Source organism: Asterias rubens, chromosome 1 (genome assembly GCF_902459465.1).
Source record: "Asterias rubens chromosome 1, eAstRub1.3, whole genome shotgun sequence".
NCBI classification, from domain to species: domain Eukaryota; kingdom Metazoa; phylum Echinodermata; class Asteroidea; order Forcipulatida; family Asteriidae; genus Asterias; species Asterias rubens.
The window spans coordinates 937,817-957,704 of record NC_047062.1 but is presented as its reverse complement, the minus strand read 5'-3'; the positions used below and the strand labels follow the sequence as shown (position 1 = coordinate 957,704).

General features: G+C 38.7%; 2 protein-coding genes across 2 annotated transcripts; one reads left to right on the top strand and one right to left on the bottom strand.

Annotated features, from left to right (window-relative positions):
* The first annotated feature begins 435 nt into the window (after window positions 1-435).
* LOC117300748 lies at window positions 436-13,507 on the top strand. Its single transcript, XM_033784533.1, has 5 exons — window positions 436-642; window positions 6,001-6,604; window positions 6,925-7,134; window positions 8,189-8,401; window positions 9,055-13,507. Exons 1-4 carry the CDS (start codon window positions 436-438, stop codon window positions 8,398-8,400), a joined length of 1,233 nt encoding a protein of 410 aa, XP_033640424.1. The 3' UTR covers window position 8,401; window positions 9,055-13,507.
* Window positions 13,508-13,634: 127 nt separating this feature from the next.
* On the bottom strand, window positions 13,635-19,473 carry LOC117292472 (UNC5C-like protein). Its single transcript, XM_033774524.1, has 5 exons — window positions 19,378-19,473; window positions 16,555-17,265; window positions 14,940-15,080; window positions 14,668-14,850; window positions 13,635-14,405 (listed from the first exon to the last, which is right to left on the bottom strand). The coding sequence occupies exons 1-5, from the start codon at window positions 19,471-19,473 to the stop codon at window positions 13,986-13,988; spliced, it is 1,551 nt and encodes a 516-aa protein (XP_033630415.1). The 3' UTR covers window positions 13,635-13,985.
* Window positions 19,474-19,888: the final 415 nt, after the last annotated feature.

Sequence of the window (19,888 nt, the reverse complement as noted above, 5' to 3'; positions counted from 1 at the left end):
TGGCGATAATGATGTTTCATACACAATCAATGGAAACCAACACCTCCCACCCATTGCAAAGTTCGATTTGAGGACACACCCATATCAGTCATCAACAAACACAGCGTACACGTTGAACTTCCTTTATTCAACGTGCAGTTCGTGTGAAGCAGATTCCTAAACTTCACTTCAGGCTTGTCGTACTTTCAGGTGATTCGTTTGATACAATAAGGGCATCAAACAAAAACCAGGCTGTAAATTTGACACCAGAATGTCTTTTAAGATATGATTTTTTAAGTTTTTAGTTCTGTCATATACGTTTTTTAACGATCAAAATGTGTGCACAACAGCTACTGCGACTTGTTAGCGAGTTTATTATTTTCCTACCTGTTGTAACCAACTACTCGTTAATAATCCTTACCTACGACACACGCACTCTCAGCTACCGTTTGCATAATGGCGGCCGAGGGGGTTTTACCGTTTGCTAACAAGACCAAACCAAAACATCGCACATTAGGCTGGTTAACAATCCGAAGATCTCGTAAGAATAAGTACAATTTGCAAGATGCAAGCCCTAATTGTTATCTACATCCTGATGATGGGCCACTTGCCAATGGTGTCGTCGACGAAGATGATATTCCGAAGTTGGTTGAACGACTACACGTAAGTCAAATCAATGGCATAGACATTTATGCACTGTAGACTATACTAGAGTGTGTTTAAATCAAATGCTATTTCTAACGCAAACATTTATTTTCAAGATAGTAAACTTGTGGAAGTTCAATTACCGTTTTGTTTAACTGCAAATCATTCACTTTGTATCTTTTCAAATGTACAATGATACATCATACAGCCCTTTACTTACCATCAATCATCCAATGTTTAAGTAACTGTAAGTTTTGTGTGTGTTTTTATGGTTTTTCAAATCCATAGCTCAGATTTGCCCCGCTTGTGACAGTCCAGCGTAGTGCGTGGCACCTTCTGATGGGTTACTTAACTTTTGAAGCCTTGCCCTTTGTTTACACGCTAGTGTAGTAGGACTAACATCAATCATATTTTTACCTTAACATTAAAAGTCATTAAAAGTACTTCGCTTTGACATTTTGCATGAGATATGAACTTTGCCTAAGGGTTCTTCTAGGCCTACTCATTTGACTTGTTTTAAAAAAGAACAAGTTGAAATCTTGACGAAGAATGCTCAGTGGGAATGCACTGAATTTTGTTACAATGTAAGTACACAGACTGATCTGTATTGTTTGGTACACTCCCAATGCCAATATTGGACTAACTCTATCATGCTTACAGTAGGATACTTACAGTGTAAACAATCTTTCTTAAGTAAGCATTCAATTCCATCATTAACAATGACTTCTTGGGTTCGATGTTTGCAAAGCAGCATAGGATGCCCTAATGCTCAACTGAGATAACAAAAATTATGTACTCATTTTCAACCAGTTGGCATAAATCAACAAAGGCTAGGTAACACTGGTGTCTCAGTTGTCTCGGCCTCAGACTGATCGGCTTGGGCTCCAGCTCCGGCTTAGGCTCTGCACGCTGTATTCGCAGTGGAAACACCGGGAGCACGGCAAATGCATGCTGTGATTCGAAGATCAGCAGACGGAGCCTGGACCCAATTTCATATCTGCTTTAATAGTGAAAAAAGTAGCTAAGCACAACAAAATGATGCTTACTACAATAAGGTGACCAGCCAAACTTCCATGTCACTTGTACAATTTGTGACCGGTATCCTACTTATTTTTGCAGAAACATTTCAAAGCGCAATTCTCTGCAGCTCTATGAAATAGGCTACAAGCCGAGAGGCCCCTGGTCTTCTCCATTGGTAAAAGTCTATCAAAATTTAAAATCATGTCCCAAATTGTTCCAATATCCAATCATGTAAATGAAAGATAAATGATAGATAAAACAGGGTGTTCAAAAGACACTCGACATCCCTCAGGCTTACGGTAACACTATGGTCATTGGTCCAGTGTTTTTTTGTAACCCTGGAGGTGACTGACTGGTCAATTACTGGATTCTGGCCATTAGTCTACAGTAGTTGGTAATTCAGACCAATGGAGTTGACTCTGGCCAGTGGCCCAGTGGGGTTATCATTCAACCTCTGCAGGGGTTACGGGCCAATGGTTCATTCTGCCCAGTTGTCCAGTACGTATTCCAAGCCTCACCACTGTAATAATACTGTGTACTTGATCAGTGAACAAGTTTAAAAGGGAAACATACCATTTAGCCTAGTTATCTGTTTACCTGAAAACCATTACTAGGCCCTTATAATACACTTTGCAGTCTTTAAAATTCAAAATCCCATGGTTTAAACTGAATTGCTAGTTTTATCATGGGGCTATAGCTCCATGGTTTTATATTGCTTGACTTGCAATCATATTGAATGCTCTTGTGAATGGATTCTGTGAAATGAGGGCAGGTTTAGTTGTCATGCATAAATACCTTTACTTTTCCAAAGTTATTTCAATGACAAAAGAGTCCGATCTCCTGATCAGGTTCAATGCCTACAATGTGAACCTGTAAAGTACAAAAGACATGCACTTTTATTTCTATATACCATAAACCTTATTATATTAAGCTATTCACTAAGGTCACTGTTGAACAGTTGCAATGTATTCACTAGCTACAACCAGGTTTATGCAGGGGTCCAAATTACCATTAGCCTGCTAGCCGGGGACTACCAGCGGCGGCGGTCTAGTGGAAAAACAATGCAAAAATCAACATCACAAACAATGATGACCTGTGTTTGTGGTATTGTAAAATTAAAAACCTTGTGTTGTGGCTCAAGACGAATGTGTTTTTTCAGGCTACCAAAATCTCACCAGGGCTACTAAGACTCATGGGTTTCTAGCCGTGCTGACCATGAAAATACACTTAATATCGACCCCTCCAAAACTAAGGGTATGATTAGACTGAACCTTAAAGGCAATGATGAAAATTAAAAAAATTAAAAATCAGGCCAGGTTTTTATTTACATCAATTTCCGACTTTGGTTGATTTTTAAATGTTGTTCATCGCAGAGTATACTCTTTTTTTTTTACCATTTGGTTCTTTTTATCCAATATACAATTAAAATAATTTCATTTCAAAGGGCATACTAGATTTTTATTTTATATTGCTGAATAACATGTAGTTGAAATACACATTCTGAGAAACTTACCGTAACTTAAATTTCAGATTCAAATTTTGGGAAATATAACAACAGATTTTTTTCCATAACTGTCTTTGACATGGAAGCTTTGTTTGGGTTTGATTTGATTTTAGTTTGGAGTTTCTCTTTGATCTGAAAGTTTAAGGGCAGTAATGTTTTGAAAGGACACTTTTAAGGGCCCCCAGGCCAAGAACAGGCAACTAAAAAAAAAGCTGTTTCTATTTCGGGACTCATAAAATCTCAGTGGTGCTCAACATTTTCCTTGGACCAGAAGTATTTGTTACTTAAAAACTTGTTTAATAGTTATTAAAAGTTTGAATATTGTTTAATCAAACATTCCCTCATCAAAATTCGAAGAGTGTTTAAAATGAGAAACAATCAACTTCCTTTAGTTTGATTAGAAAATGTACTTTAAATAGTGCTTTACAGAAGACTTGATATTGCCTCCATGCCCCTGGTCATTGCCTTTGTGCCCTTAATATGCTCTGACAACAGAAAATTTCCTCACAGGGTGCCCTTTACCAAGGAGAAAATGCGTTGGTGCCCTTGCCCTTTCAAAACGAAGCAAACAGGCCTGCGTATCGCAAACAAGCCTGCGTATCTGTACTTGCAGAATTCTGTGTTCGCCTACACTATAGGCTACAATCTACTCTCGTTCATTGTTGTCCTTGCCATGACCTTCCAACCCTCATTTCTACACAAAATCACTTCACACATCAGCATACCAGAGCTCTTCAGCACTGCATCAACAATGCACCACTTTTTTTTTCTTTTCTTTAATCTCTTTTAAAGCTGCAATGAAGTAAAAGTAGGTCAACCGAAGCATAAAAAATAACATTTGAGTTCAACTTAATGAATAAAGATCATGGCCATGGAAGTGAAAAAGAAATTGGCTACAAATTTGTTGGTTTAGGGCATTTTTACACTTTAATAACTAGGTTATTTAATGAATAATATGTACATTTATTTATGATGACTGTCCATAAAGGATTTGTACTTTTTGTAGGACACAAAACACAATGTCCACAGACTTACATTAAACTTACACAGTTTGAAGATCATGACGATAGAAAGCTTCCCTTACAATATTACTTGTGAACTGCTTTAAGTTTTTGAGAAATTGGTACAACATTGTCACAAAAACTCCGGAGACATCTATTTTAGCATGAACAATGTACCAGTACTGGTATTTATGCCACACTCCTAAAAAACATCGCTCTGTGATGTTAACTCTTTTTTTTTCTAAAAAACTGGACAACTGATGAAGCTGAAACTTATAGGTAAATTCATGTTACAGCCAAAAACTTGATCTACAAAGGGTAACAAAAACCTTGAATCCATGGAGTTTCAGCAATCTAAAGTTTCAAATATTATATTATTATGATAAGTTGATAACTAAGTAGAAAGTTTATGAATATAAAGCTGGAATATGCAAGGAAAATGTCATGCTATTCAAAACTGGCTGGGGACAGCATTACAATACAACAAGTTCTACACAAATTGAATGGCTGTAAAGTGAAAGGGATAGCATTGAGGTATGCAGTGAAGTGATGAAGCCTCACAATAAAATGAACAAGCACAATACATGGAATAGGTGGTTGCAATGGGATCTGTTTGCTTTTGTATTACTACTCAAGGTTTAAATGTGTGACTCATTATTATTCCAGGTTTACTGTTGCATGAAACTTTAATCGAAGCTGTACATATATGGACAGCCCTTCTAAGCCCTTCCATGGGAAAAAAAGCTTAACAATTTTGTTTGTTTTGTTTTTAAGTTCAACAAAGTGATAAGCTGTTTTGCCTTAAAAGCAGGAAGAAAGTGTGAAAAGAGGCCGAGATAGGACATCTTATAATTATTCACATGCATGCCTTTGAAATGTTGATATGTTGAAATGGAAAAAAACGCCCTCATTTTACCCACAAATAATAATAATAGTAATAATAATTTACTTTTACATACAAAATCTCAAATCGCTGTACAGTTTTTACATAAAAACATTAAGGTAAAAAGAGATTGATTTGAAGCAAAAAGTACAACAAGATTGAATCATTGAACAATAAGATCTACACAAAAAAGGACCATTAGACAAGACATCAACACAACGTGACATTGCTGTGCTGCTGCTCCATCTTACTGTCTGCTTCTGTGTCGGTCTTATGAGATGAAACAGCAAGACCATTACAATGATCTTAATGAAAAGCCAACATTTTCAAGTTTGGCTATTTTCTATTTTGCCAGAGGAGGGCGGAGGATAACCTGGGTCGGGGGGGCCTGGTAGTTTTGAATCTATGAGAACGAAATCTAGGCTCAGAGTTTACATTGAACCCTAGGCTTGACGCCAGTGATTTGAGTGAAAATGTTTAGATTCTTATTCATTTAATCTTGGTCTTGTAGCAGATTTTCTGGCCCAGTAAAACTTTTAAGCTTCAGGGATTTGCGCCCCAAAATTAAGTCCTCCTGTAATTCTTTGCCTTAGAGTCGGTGTGAAAACAAAGAGCATGCCTGAGAAAACTGTTGTTGTCTTCTGTAATTTGACTGACCATTCAAAAACCTGCAGACCGATTCACTTAAAGATTTTTTATCAAATTGACTGCCTGCATGTTTCATTACTAAGACACAATCAGAAAAAGTCAGAATTTTAGACAAAATTAAAATATTTATCAAAATGTGTAAATCAGACCACCTGTCATGCATGTGTGAAATTTTAGTGATGCAAATAGGCCTACTTCTGGAAGTCAACATTTGGCATTTTCTCTTTTTGAGCAACCATTGCCTCAGATTATTTTCTTTTAACTCAATATATTTTTTTATTCAGTGGTTGACCAATATTTTGTGTTTTCTGTTTTTATAGTTGATGGAAAATGAGCCAACTCATCTTGACCCTCAAATTGTCATCACCACTCAGAAACATCTCATCGATGCCTTGAGACGAGAAAACGGGGCGCTCCGTCTCCTGCGATATCAAGTAGACCTCTTGAGGAAAGAAAACACTGAGCTGAAGAAAGATGTAGACAAGTTGAAATCAAAGAAACAGAAAAATGGCCTCAAGATTGAGGAAAATGGTGAGGACCACAAAGTCCCAGAGACTAATGGGAAGGACACTGGGGCTACTCTGAGGAGGGAAGCTTCAGAGGAACATCTCGTCAGCTTAAGAATGGAGAATGAGAAGCTGAGAAAGAGCAACGATCAACTACAGAGCTGCTTGGAGGAGCACAAGAAAGCTGAACGCAAACAAAATGGCAGTAGGAATGGACTGACCAATGGGGATACTCATAGGACTGAAACAACCAATGGGATGTCCAGTGAGGATGAGGTTGAGGACAGACAAAATGGAAGGCTGTCACCGAGAAGTAACGGAGTAGGAGAGGACAGAGTTGACGGGAAGACGTCAAGGCCAACGTTGAAGAAAGGGAGTGATAATGGGGCGGGGACAAGCGGGACTAGCTTGGTATCAGGTAGGCATCAGTGATTTAACGCAAGCCTGGTTCATACTTCCTCTGAATGCAATATACAAAGTTTAACGTCACAGATTTGATGCGAATAATTCGCAATAGTTGAACTGAGTTGAACGTCACATGGCCGTTTTCGAAGCAAATGTTTCACAGGAACTGAGTTCAACTCCTGCGAAACATTTGCTTCGAAAAGGGCCATGTGACGTCAAAATTTGCTTTGCATACGCCTTGACAGGGAATATGAACCAGGCTTAAAGCAGTAAACACCCAAGTGGCTGGGCTCATAGGGTTTAAGTTTTAAATGTTTTCTTCTTTTCCAACAGTCAATTGTCTCCGAAAGGTTGAGGGCTCCTTCCACGACTGTGATGAGATCTTGGAGCAGAGGCTGAAGTCCCATATGGCTGCAAAGGGTGTTGATCTTGTGCTGAATGAGTGGAGCCCTGGCAGGGACCATCACATGGTCACGCTGGTGCACTGCGTCGCATCCAACGATGCCACTAAGAACATTAAAAAAGCTCTGGACGGAGTCAGTAGTAAGTAGTAGCAGTGGATTGTTCTCATATCTTAGCATGTATTTTTCAATCATTTATTCTCCTATCTGGGTGGAATTTCAGATTCAGTGAATCTTCACTTCTCCTGTTGGTTAGACTTGACTCAAGTCCGTTCTCCCTATAGCGCCAATGTGGCACAGATATGAGTGTTGCAGGTGTCCCAGGAAATTCCGTCCGCCTATGAAAAGTAGTTTTTACAACGTCGGCCATATAGGGGGACAGAATCTCCTGCCTCATCGGCCACGCCAAAGTTTTCTAGTTTGGTGGTTGGACTGTAAAAATAAAAGGACTCTCACAGGATTGGAACTTGATTCCAGTCGGACTGATGGTCTGAGCTCTAAGCACAAAACAAATCACAAACAATTAAAAAAAAAAACAGTTTAAAGGGTCTATGTTTAAATTTTTGTCTCAATGATAATGAGACGAATATTATTTTAGCATGTAAAAACGTATTTTCATGACATTGTTTTACTCATTTCTCAAAAACTACAGCACCTCAGCAACTAATATTTTAAGGTACGCTTTCTACTATCATTATCTTCAAACGGTGCAAGTTTAATGTAAATCTGTGGACATTGTGTTTTGTGTAACAAAAAGTACCCAAATCCTTTAGGTAATCTCAAATTACCGGCTACGGCTACAGGTGTGGCTTGATAGGATGCAGCCAATACAGGTGTTCAGCATTTTTCCCAGAGACCAGGGTCCAATTTCCTAAAACCTGCACAAATACTTGCTATTACTAAAATATGTGTGCTTTCACTAAACAAGGCTTCAGGCCTGAAATCTTTTAATATTTGAGTGAGAAATTACCTTTTTCTCAAAAACTATGTTACCTCAGACATGTCAGAGAAAGTCTTTTCTCCGATTGTTTTATACTGTCAACCAAACAGGTTTTATGCTTAGAATTATTTTGACTTATTACCAACAGTGTCCAGTGCCTTTAAACATGGACAAAAGTAAGAGAACGAAAATAAAACCCTCAGATGTTGATGACTTTTTCATTCTCTCATTCTGTTCTGTCGTTGTTGTACTTCAGGTGATGCAGAGATTGTACTGGTTGTCTTCCACACAGCAAGCCAAGATGCAAAGAGGAAAGATCCTGAAACAGAGTCTCTTAGCCTTCCTGAACTCTCCAATGCCTGCCTAGTGGTAGACGTCTTCTTCAGTAAGAAGGACAGTCTGTATCGCTGTAACCAGAACAACAAAGCCATGTCTCGACTCTTACACCTTTTTGAGATGATTTGTTGAGGTATGTGTTGTAGCTTGCCAAACATCATTTTCACAGAGCTTGGGAAAGTCCTGAGTATACAGTGCTAACACTAATTGGTGTGTATGGGTAAAAACCCAAATGAATACATTACAGCTGTTCACCAAATGCTAACAATAGAGTTCACCAAATGCTAACAAATGGGCGGTTACCTGTTACTATCACATGGTGGTTGGAGTTGTTTACAGATACATGCGAATCATCAGTTTGTAGGTTTGTTGCTCATTGTATGTGTGTGTGCAATATGTACACAGCAGCACAGACACCTATGTTTTTTTGTTTCTTTTTTGAGGGTTGTTTGCTGTATTATGATACTCGTTTTTTTCTCATCCAAATATGTGTAGATGTCACTTACATATTGTTTTTGTTAGTTTTCACTCCTACCCTAGGAGCGTCATCAGACTGGTAACCATTTCTGAAGCTCAGTTTGTTGGTAATCGTAGAGGACATGAAAGGCGCTGTTTGAAAAACATTTCTGGAGCTTGTATTTCCTGTCTTTTGTTGGAAGGTACTCCCCCCCCCCTGCCTATGATCCTCATGGCCTCCTTGGTTTGTTTGGAATGGATCATTAAAATCTCTTTTACGTGTAATTTAAGAGTAAAAATGTTATCTTTTCTTTCTTTCTTTTGTTTCAGTTGTTTGTCAGAACCCAAACGGGCAGTTGGTAAGCGTTGAGGCTGGGGGAACCAATTTACACACTGAGATATGCATCATAACGGATGATCAAAGTGAATATTCAACAACTATGGATTACTCATGGAGTATTCTGCAATGGAGTGTTCAGCAGTATTCTGACCATGGAGTACTCTGCAGTGTTCTGATATGGCCATGGAGTATTCTGCAGTATGCTGATGGAGTATTCTGCAGTATGCTGATGTACTGTGGAGTATTCTGCAGTATGCTGATGTACTGTGGAGTATTCTGCAGTATGCTGATGTACTGTGGAGTATTCTGCAGTATGCTGATGTACTGTGAAGTATTCTGCAGTATGCTGATGTACTGTGGAGTATTCTGCAGTATGCTGATGTACTGTGAAGTATTCTGCAGTATGCTATTCATGGAGTATTCTGCAGTATGCTGATGGAGTATTCTGCAGTATGCTGATGGAGTATTCTGCAGTATGCTGACCATGGAGTACTCTGCAGTGTTCTGATATGGCCATGGAGTATTCTGCAGTATGCTGATGGAGTATTCTGCAGTATGCTGATGTACTGTGGAGTATTCTGCAGTATGCTGATGTACTGTGGAGTATTCTGCAGTATGCTGATGTACTGTGAAGTATTCTGCAGTATGCTATCCATGGAGTATTCTGCAGTATGCTGATGGAGTATTCTGCAGTATGCTGATGGAGTATTCTGCAGTATGCTGATATACCATGAAGTAATCTGCAGTAAGAGGCTGATGAAAATGCTTCAAAATGCTCAAAAGTACTGAATTATTTTTAACTAAACTTTTAATTTTGTTTTATATATATCATACTTTTACGGTTCAACAAAAACTACTTATTGCAAATTTTATTTGTTGTTATTATTGATATCATTGGTCCAAGATGACTGATATTTCCAACACTTTTTATTTCATTCAGTGAATTATATTGTAAGTTTTCGTTTTTTATATATTTGTTATATCTTGTGGAAGGAGGGAGATCTCAGAAAAATACTCACACACAAAGTGAGATGGGAGTTTGAGAAGGTCACACACTCGTACCTTAAAATTTTTTAAATGCATGTACACACAAAATCAAACCAAAGTTGTGAGGTCAATATTCGATTCCTATTCGCAGGAAATTTTAGCCAGGCTTGAGAGAACGCCCTTTGATTAAAAGTTAACTGGCATGTGACAAGTACCAATTGGGTTAGGCTGGTACGTCTGATGTCACTGCCAGCATCCATGACTAGTATTCAATCACTGAAATCTGCATTTAAATTCAATGTGAAAACTTTGTTTAAAACTAAAAAAATTATGAAGAAAAACAACTATGGGAGAACATAGCAACACAGCAACTCCGCAAAGGAACGGGTACAAATGCCAAGGGAAGTGTTTGCTTTATACTCATTCCTACTTAGCAATCCTCATTGTGCTAAGCTCTGCTACTGCTGCATGTTAATAGAGTTGGTGTCATTTGGGGGGTTTTAGTCCATCCTCTTTGTGTGCAAAAAAATGCTTTACTTCTGAAATATGCTGATAAATTTGTAAATATTAAGCAACAAATGCACTCTGTGCCATATTCAGTATTTGAAATTGATTTTATACTATCTACTATGTTGCAAGGCAGTGTCCGAAAAAGGCAACTTGACTACAGCTATGGCTAGATCGCACTCAGTCGCAAGTTTCTTGTAGTTACTTTGATCTTGGGCAAGTGTTACGAATAGGTCGTGGAGAGCTGCTTCAGTAGAAAATACTGCTTGATAGTTTGCTGCTTAGCAGAAATAAGTAGGATAGCAGTCACAAAATGTGACATGGTATTTTGGCTGATATCCCTGTTCTGATAAGCAGACTTTTGATGTACTTGGCTACTTTTTGTGCTTAAGAAGCTCTTTGAAATGGAGCCCTAATAACAGAATGCCTTCCCATCTCCAAGCAGCCATCCAATGTCATGTCAGAAATGATGTGCGTTGCCTTCCAGCAGCCGATTTCACAAAACTTTACGCAACTGCGTAAGTCTGCTTGCGCAATGTGTATGGCGCAAGTTGTCCTTCAATAAGGTTGTTTATGAATGAAAGGTATACAGGTACATCATGTTGAGTTGGAGTCTGTGTCCAAGGATCTTTGAGTTGCGGAGTTCCTATACAAGCTCCAAATGCTCCACAATTAATAGGTCACAATAACACTTATTTCTGTGTTTGTTTCAGGGTTTTAATATTTTTTTTGTTTTTTAATTGTATACTCCCAATAATATGGTTACTTTGCTGGTTAGGAAATTGTGTCTTTAACTAGAAAGAAAACAACCTAAACTTTACACGGAAACCAGGTCAAACAGTAAAATAACATTTGTTTTGCATAAAGGACTTCGGACTGCCATGGTTGTGTTGTCTGATCATCTACAAATCAGAGTAGATTTGTCGAACTTGTAGTGATTTTAGCATACTTGTTTCTATTTGATTAAAATAAAACTTATGCTTGAAAGCCAAATACCCTTGGAGTCCTCCAAATAGTGAACTAATGTATAACGAAACGTCCTATATTTCCTTCCTCAATGAAACGTCCAAATGTGTTGGCTCTGATAGGTAAATCTAGTATTAGTCGGGCAAGCTGTTTTAAAACCTACATGAAGAGTCATAGTTTTAGGGTATGAATCAACCATTTTGATTCTCATTGCAAAAGTAATAGTTTAGGGTATGAATCAACCATTTTGATTCTCATTGCACAAAACAAAAACAACAAGGCTGAAAGAGAGGTAGTGTCCAATTTAGTGGCTACGTCTATTGGCTTGATAGGACATCTATAACCACACCCTTAGCAACAGTGCAGCCCTAGCCACGTCATCACCTACCTCCATGGTTAAAGTATAAGGTGACCATATCAACACCCTTAGCAACAGTATCTCTAGCTATAGCCACACGGCTACGTCTATTGCTTGATCGCTGTTTCGTCATGTGTTAAAGTATAGGATTTCATTAGCAGTAGTCCTCTTTAGCTGTAAAGTAGCCACCAATTCGGATACGGCCTGATTTACAAAAAATATATTGTAGTCGGGTACTCCTGTTAATAGTCACACAAGTACTAATCAAGATCGCAGTAAATCAAATCCTGTCTTAGGGAACTAGACAAGTAGATTTCAAACTTAGGACCGATTACATATACACTGGTAAACTTGTTTATTTCTATTTGTAAATGTATATTGGCATATAGTATTCTATCAATTCAAAATAGTTTTCATTTTTATTATATTTTATAGCTTCTTTTAATTATTTCTTAATGTAAAATAGATTAAATAATGTGAACGTAATATTATAATAACCATTTTCATAGAATTTGTATAATTAATATTGTAATTTGTGTTTGCACAAACTTACAGTCACATTCAGAGTCAATGCAGAGTTAGTACATTTGGAATATTGGTGAAAAATATATTTTTTTTATTTACTGTACTTGCTCAAATTTTATAGCAATGCTTACTGAGTAATTCTGCGCTTATTGTCACCATTATTTGCTTGCAGGGTAAGCATCAAGTTTCTGTGTAAGCAAAAAAATAGGCCGAAGTACACAGTTGCTCACAAGCATGGTTTTTCTTTTTCTTTTTTCCCGCTTACAGTAATAAGCAGAACCATGAACTTTAGTTCGTATGGTGTGAAATTTGTAATAACCAATAATCATTTTCTCAATTTGTTTATCTATCGGTAAGCTCCTTTAGAATCAAGTTAAGTGAGTTGTCGGGCTGTGAAGTACATGTTTGTATCGTGGTACGGGGTGGTTGGGTTGGCTTATAGGTATCTTTCCTCGCCTTCCACGTCTATAGGATCCTGGTTCGAATCACGCCATGGACACTATAAGTAGATTGGGTTTTCAGTCCCTACCGGTTTGCTTTGTTTCAACCTGAAATAATTCACTGGGGTTTTCATCCAACATTAAAACCGGAACTCGTAGGCTTCACAACCAGAATTTGTAAATAAATATTTTTGATCATACCTTGAAACAAAACTGTTAATTTATGATAAACAATCACAAAATAACTGTACTATTTTATTAATTTGTTTATATTGAGGGTTATTTTTATAAACTTGACAGGGGCCTCATTACCGATTGTCATTTAGGAAAGAAGTATTGCCAATTGTTATTTGCCAAACTAAAAACAGTATACTCAGGTTAAAACAACTTCCAAAATGAAAAGGTTATTCATCAGTGTTTCCTTCAAACGTTTACATTGTCATGTAAAAGTTGTTTTTTATTTGTTTAATATGTTTATGAATCTCAAAGTGGGACTAAAATAAAGTACGCTTCCAAAAATCAAATGATGAGATAATCTTAAAAATGTCTTTACATTATAGGAAAATATTATCGTTAGAACTAATGTAGACTTATTAGACTTCAACTGCCATTATATGTTTTGATTAAGTAATTTCCTCTAAATAAAAAGGTTTCAGTGAAGGCAACAGAATAAAAAAGATTACATTTTTACGTACAAAGTTGTGTGTATTATAACTATAATAATAATAACATTTTTTTTTAAACAATTATCATAATACGGTATGTACAGCCGACCCCTGTTGATTGGGCACAACACATTATAAATCTACATATTGGGCAAAATGTGTTTTGCCTGGTTAAACAAAAAACTGCTCCCATGGAACTGCTTCCACTATTTCTATTTTAAGATTTATCGAGTCATTTGTTCTACTTCAAAATCAAAAAGAAAAATCTGCCCTGCCTTATTTACAGCAAGTAAGTTATCAAGTGCGCACGCTCAAACTCACATACGGGAGGTCGCGGTATGTGGGTGATTACGAGGTGTCGTTAAATGACCGCGGTACCACGGGTTCGACTTTTGAAGTTCCTTCGTTCGAGCTCTGAGCTATATATTGGCACCCTCCAACAGGGGTATTGGTCAACAGGGAGACCGCCTACGTTATCTGACAATTTCATCACTGTCCCTGATCGCAACGATGGCAAACTCAGCATCTTGGCGATCCATGTCAATGAGGGCGCCCATCAGTGTAGCCCGTGTTTCTTCTTCTGTCCTACCTGACTGTCTTCCGACGAATAACTCAAAGACGATTTCTGTGGGACTTCTTCGTTCTCGCCCTGCTTTATCACTGATGCTGTCGGTGCTTACTGAGCGATTCAACAGTAGGGTAGCGAGGTTACGCCAGTCGTTTCCCAAAGGATTGGGGTCATCAAACAGATCACAAAGTTTATTAAAGATGGACTCTTCGAGTAGTCTTGGTCTAACGCTGGTGCATTGTAGCCTCGCCATTTGTTCTAAGAACATTTGCTGTATCCGGTCCATTTGTGTTTCTCGATCCAGTGCCGGTTGTTGAATACGTTCCTGCAGAATTTATACGAGACAAGAGAAATACTGGCACTCCATCATCGGTTATTAAAAAAAAATATTAAAAATTCATTTCTATCCTCTACTAGTTGTAAACCACTCCATATAGGCCGACAACACTTGTCAAGTATAGTGTCATAGATTGATGTGCTTGGTGATTGGGCTTATTTCTTTCTCTGCTATCGAAACAATAAACAGTTCCTGATTTGTGGGGTCTGCACATGTAATTGCTTTGGCATGACATTCACAGCTGACTCACCTTTTTTGCATAGACAAAGAAGTTTACCCCATAGACCCCACTGCCTTCTTGGAGGACGGTCATGTGAGCTGTGAAGCAAACTTTCCGACAGCCCGAACGTCGTTTAGCGATAAACATGGCGGACGGAATAGCTCGGGCACATGATGCCTTGGTTTCTCGCCATAACAAGTCACGGTGAATCTTCTGCCAAATCAAATAGTAATAGAGAAAGAGTTAACAACACCAAAGCGACTTAACTTTCAAACACAAGAATGACAAAGAGTTGTCCATACCCGTTCCGGTTCAGATAATTCCCAGGACTCGGCGCAGTCTGAGATTTTCGCCACCACGTCTTGGTCGTTCTTCAGAACTATCAGAGGACTGTCCACGTCTGCCTGATAGAACCCATGCCTTTCCTCCTCTGTCCGTACTTCCTGTAAATACAAATTGCAGGTTTGGTCATCAACGAAAAGACATGAGTAGTAATTCAGTCCAAAAGCTCAGCGATTATAAAGTTCATATAAAACCAATCTTCCACACAAAAATCATCATTGTTTATACTGCTTACAGCGATCGAAATATGCCGGATGTGATTTTGCACGAAATTACGGACAGAACTGGGTTTGTTGGTTTGTTGGTTTGTCGGTTTGTTGGTTTGTCGGTTTGGGACAAACACAAGATAGTGCCAACACAAGATAGTGACGCTTGGCGCAAGCTAAAAACATGCCCTCAAAGTTGAAACAATACCTGATTTTTTTCACGTTAGGCAAATGCTCCTTTAGGTTCGTTACGTCTTTCAAGTACCTTCTTCGACTTCCCCACTAGCTGGAAAATTGTTGGGATGGCGTCATGTTTTAGAAAAGAATTTTTCTCTTTATGTCAAAATGTGTAGTTTATTCCGGATTCTCGAAGCACGACGGTTCGTAGTGTTTGCTGCACAGCGCTGGAAAAGACTTGCAAACTGACCCCATCTTAAGTTGTTTTGCTGCATCCAGCAGAAATACACTTGGACGACATCGCCGGGAAAATGCAAGAAAAAAACTTTTTTCGAAACGTACAAGCTCACGACTAGGACTTTAATGTACTATTTTGTAATATTTTGTATAAGTTATTTACAAAATAGTAACAGTTGGTTTGATTTGCTTTTATTAAATAATCATCCGATCACAAATTTAAAAAAAAAAAATCATAAACAATGCAGAAATCCCAAATTAGTACGAAGGTAGGAAGTGTCTCGTGAGAAGGTATTAAGTGACTCGTGAGAAGGTACGAAGTGTCTTGTAAGAAGGTACGAAGTGTCCAAAGTCACTTCAAGGTACGAAATGCCCAGAGTACGAAGTGACAACGGTACGAAGTGTCCTGACACCGTGTTCGATGTTCGATCGAGGCAAAGTCTGCTTCGATTGACGTCACAAAAGGGGTAGGCGGAGTCACCCCCACACAACCTCATTTTTTTTTCACACATATAAATCGTTAAAAACACTTACTCAACAAATTATTTTATTTTTCAGAAACATATACTCTAATGTTTGAAGAAGAAAAAATCTATTTCCAGGTGACTTTAAAATTGAAGACAAGAGTAGCTCAACTCTTTCAGAAAACAAAAACAATTATTTTCCCTTTTAGAAGGACATTGAATTTTAAGTGACTACACATCTGTACATCCCACACAATCCCTACAAGTCTTCGCTTAAATTACTAATTGCTGGGGAGCAGGTTGTTGTTGTTGTTGTTGTTGTTGTTTATTGTTGTTGTTTTTTGCTTTTTAACTTGGTTGAAATCCTACTCACAAACTTGAAATAGAACCATTCACTTGTTAGGTAAAAAGCAACAGCAATTTTAGTAAACTTTCAAGAAAAATGAGCGCGACTATTTTTATTATATTTTAGTATATATAAAGTCACTCACCAGAACATTTACTTTGACGTCATCAACTAGTCGAAGACGAAACCGTACTAAATCTTCGGAGTGACTGTCTTCGTGGATGAACAAGCATGCTATCATTGTCTTCTTCAAGATGGTTCCATCCACAGGTGAAGCTGTAGCCCCAAACCCACAAAAATGATTAACTGAAAACGTTATGGAATCATTGTCAACGACCGTGATCACGTCAAAACCTTCACGAAGCTTATCACTGGAACCATCCGAAGATAACTTAGACAATGAAAACTTGCAGGAAGACGTATTCTTTACGCAGTGGGGCATAGTCAAGACAACATCTTTGTGGAAGACGGTGTCTGGCGGTCCACAGTGGACGAATGGAGTTGAGAAATGGTGGTTTTCAACTGACGAAGTACCGGTGACGTAGATGTAGACTTGTTGCGTTTGTTCTTCAGGTATTGCTCCAGGAGGGACGCATAAGTGAACGTGTAAATCGTCAATGGACAGACATCCACCGCGACAGTCCAAAACGGCGGCAGCAAAGTTGCCGATTTGGAAAATTTTACCAACGACATCGATACTCTGTGCTTTGGCTTTCTCCAACATCGATTCAAATGATTTGAGGAAATCTTTTTTCTCTAACAGAGTAAATTCTTTGTAAGTGGATAGCTGGCTGTGGGTTGTTTGTTCTTCTACAGATTTAACAACTTCGGATATCCCGCCAAAAAATATGGGCACCTGATAATGATGGTACAAAAGAGAGAGAGAGTGGGGGAGAGAAAGCGAGAGGGAATTGTTAACAAATTAACAATGATAATAGGGTTTAATGCGTAACGCAGTAAACCGATTTAACACCGGGAAATAATTTTTTTATGCATAATTATAGTCACGTTGCACAGTCGGGGCTAAGCGATTGGGATTGTCAGGGCGCATTCAGACGTGGTTCCATTGTTCTTTTCAACCAACCAAAGCAATGCATTTCGGGGAAAGGGTGCTTGTCTTTCTGGGAACCGTCATTGAATATTCTGCCACCGAGGAGTGAAGATAGATTGTATAATAGATGTTAAATTTGCATCGGGGATAAAGAATATTAATTTTGGTTTTTACCCATACACCGATGTGTGTTAGCACTGTATACTCGGTACTTTCCCGAGTCCTGTGAAAAAAAACTTAACATCTATTATATCGTTGCGGTACCCGCTGCCAAAACATAGGATTCCAACTGCCTCTAGCTGCCGGGCAACCTCGGTAGTCTAGTTGGTAAGACACTGCTCTAGAATTGCAAGGGTCGTGGGGTCGAATCCCACCCGAGTAACATGCCTGTGATATTTTTTCACAGGACTCGGGAAAGTACTGAGTATACAGTGCTAACACACATCGGTGTATGGGTAAAAACCAAAATTAATATAGATTGTATAGTTGCGCAAAATTCGGTACCTTCTTGGCAACTCGCTGGAAGTGGGAACCGCATTGAAGAAATCCAAGGGATACCTGATGATGAGGGCGAAGATGGGCGGCTACAGAGAGTGGTGAAGCCGATGGCTTACTAGCTGGGCCAATCGGTCCATCGGGTGAGTCGCTACATTTTCAGACCTAATGCTGGGGCAAGTACAGCCCCAACAGTAACGCTAGTAGGTAACACGAGTACCGTGAATACGGAAAGGTTTCAAACATCTAGTGTGTATAAAGGGCCAATAATTGCGAACAACCCACAGATAAAATAGTCACGATATTTCACGGCCTTTGTAGGTTACTCAGGGTATAACGGGCCAACATTCTCAAAGCACGAGTGCAGGTACACAAGGACAAGAAAGGGCGAACAATCATAATTTTTCTGGCAGCTTGCCGTTTAATATGAAAGTTAGTCAGAGCTTGTGTTAGTCAGGCCAATCAGGAATAAGTAACCCTAGTAGTTTAGTGTACAACTTGGCGAACTCTAGTCAATATTCAGGGTATTCCATACATAACAGGGATGGGGCATGTAATAGGTTAGGAGGGACATCATCTTCAATAGAACTGGGTGGTGCCCAACTTTCAAATGCAGGGTGCAACATAAATACAGTAGGGAGCAGTAGCATGTAGGGGTCCATTGATTGCACAGCGGGCTCTTAAAGCATACCAATGGTGAATAACATGCAGCATATGAATTAGCCATCAACTCCCTTTAATCCATTGATATCGGTTTGTAGCGAATTGGGCGAGGGCCTACCGCTAACCTTAACATTTTAAGATTATTCATAGCGAGTTTGTGGATTTCGCTGTGATCTTATAAAGAAGAGTGATCCTATAGTAGTACAAATAACGGTCAAGACACAATAAATTTTGCTGGCTGTAAACGAGGAGGGTTCTATAATATGGAAAGAATATAAACACAAGCGTGCAATTACTTCTATACATACATGTACCTCTGCATTTTTGACTTATGCAGCAGTGTATTTGCGAGCTCATCTCCATAGAATACATAGAATTGTTGAACCTGACCTCCATTTTGTTTACTTCCAACATCAATACAAGCTTATACTTTGACAGAGGCGACTCTTGTTTTGGGTGAGTCGAGTGAGTATCACTCTGTAACACAGCCCAGTCATGAGCTATCTTTTTTTGAAGCGTTGATTTACCATACCCACTTTCAGCAGTGATTAAGATTCTGTTCTTATCCAAGCTTATCATGTCTCCGTATGACTTGAGGGGAATTGTCTTATACTCTGTTTGGATTTTATCGGTATCGTGTTCGCCTTTAATGTCAATGTGTAATGTGTGATCCGTTTCATGTTTTCCTTTAACTAAACCCGACTGCAATATAAGTGGCTTATAAGGTTGGTTTGTTTCTTGCAAAAGTTCTAAACTTACATACAGTTGATCCATATCAACAGTAATATCCTTATGTGCAGGGTGTGTGTTCACTTTCAGCGTCTCCTTGTAATGACTCACCAAAGTATCAACCATCGCTTTGGAGGGCAGCTCAATGTGTAATGTGTGATCTGTTTTATGTTTTCCTTTAACTAAACCCGACTGCAATATAAGTGGCTTATCAGGTTGGTTTGTTTCTTGCAAAAGTTCTAAACTTACATAGAGTTGAGGTATCATCGCTTTGGAGGCCAGTTCCTTCTCACCTGTGAAAAGTATTAAGCAACTCTGAGTTTAAAAAATATTGGTGTGGAACATGAAACTGTATACGACCTCCGGCACTCTCTCAAGACCTCAATCTAGATCTTACACGCTGGTGGTCTCAATATTTTGTTAACATCTGAGTTCAGGGTGCCAGTCAGAAGCCATACGCTAAACAAACTCAGGGGGCCCTACCTATTTCTGGGTCAATTTGACCCGGAATCCGAGTCAAAATCCCCGCTTTTAACCAAAT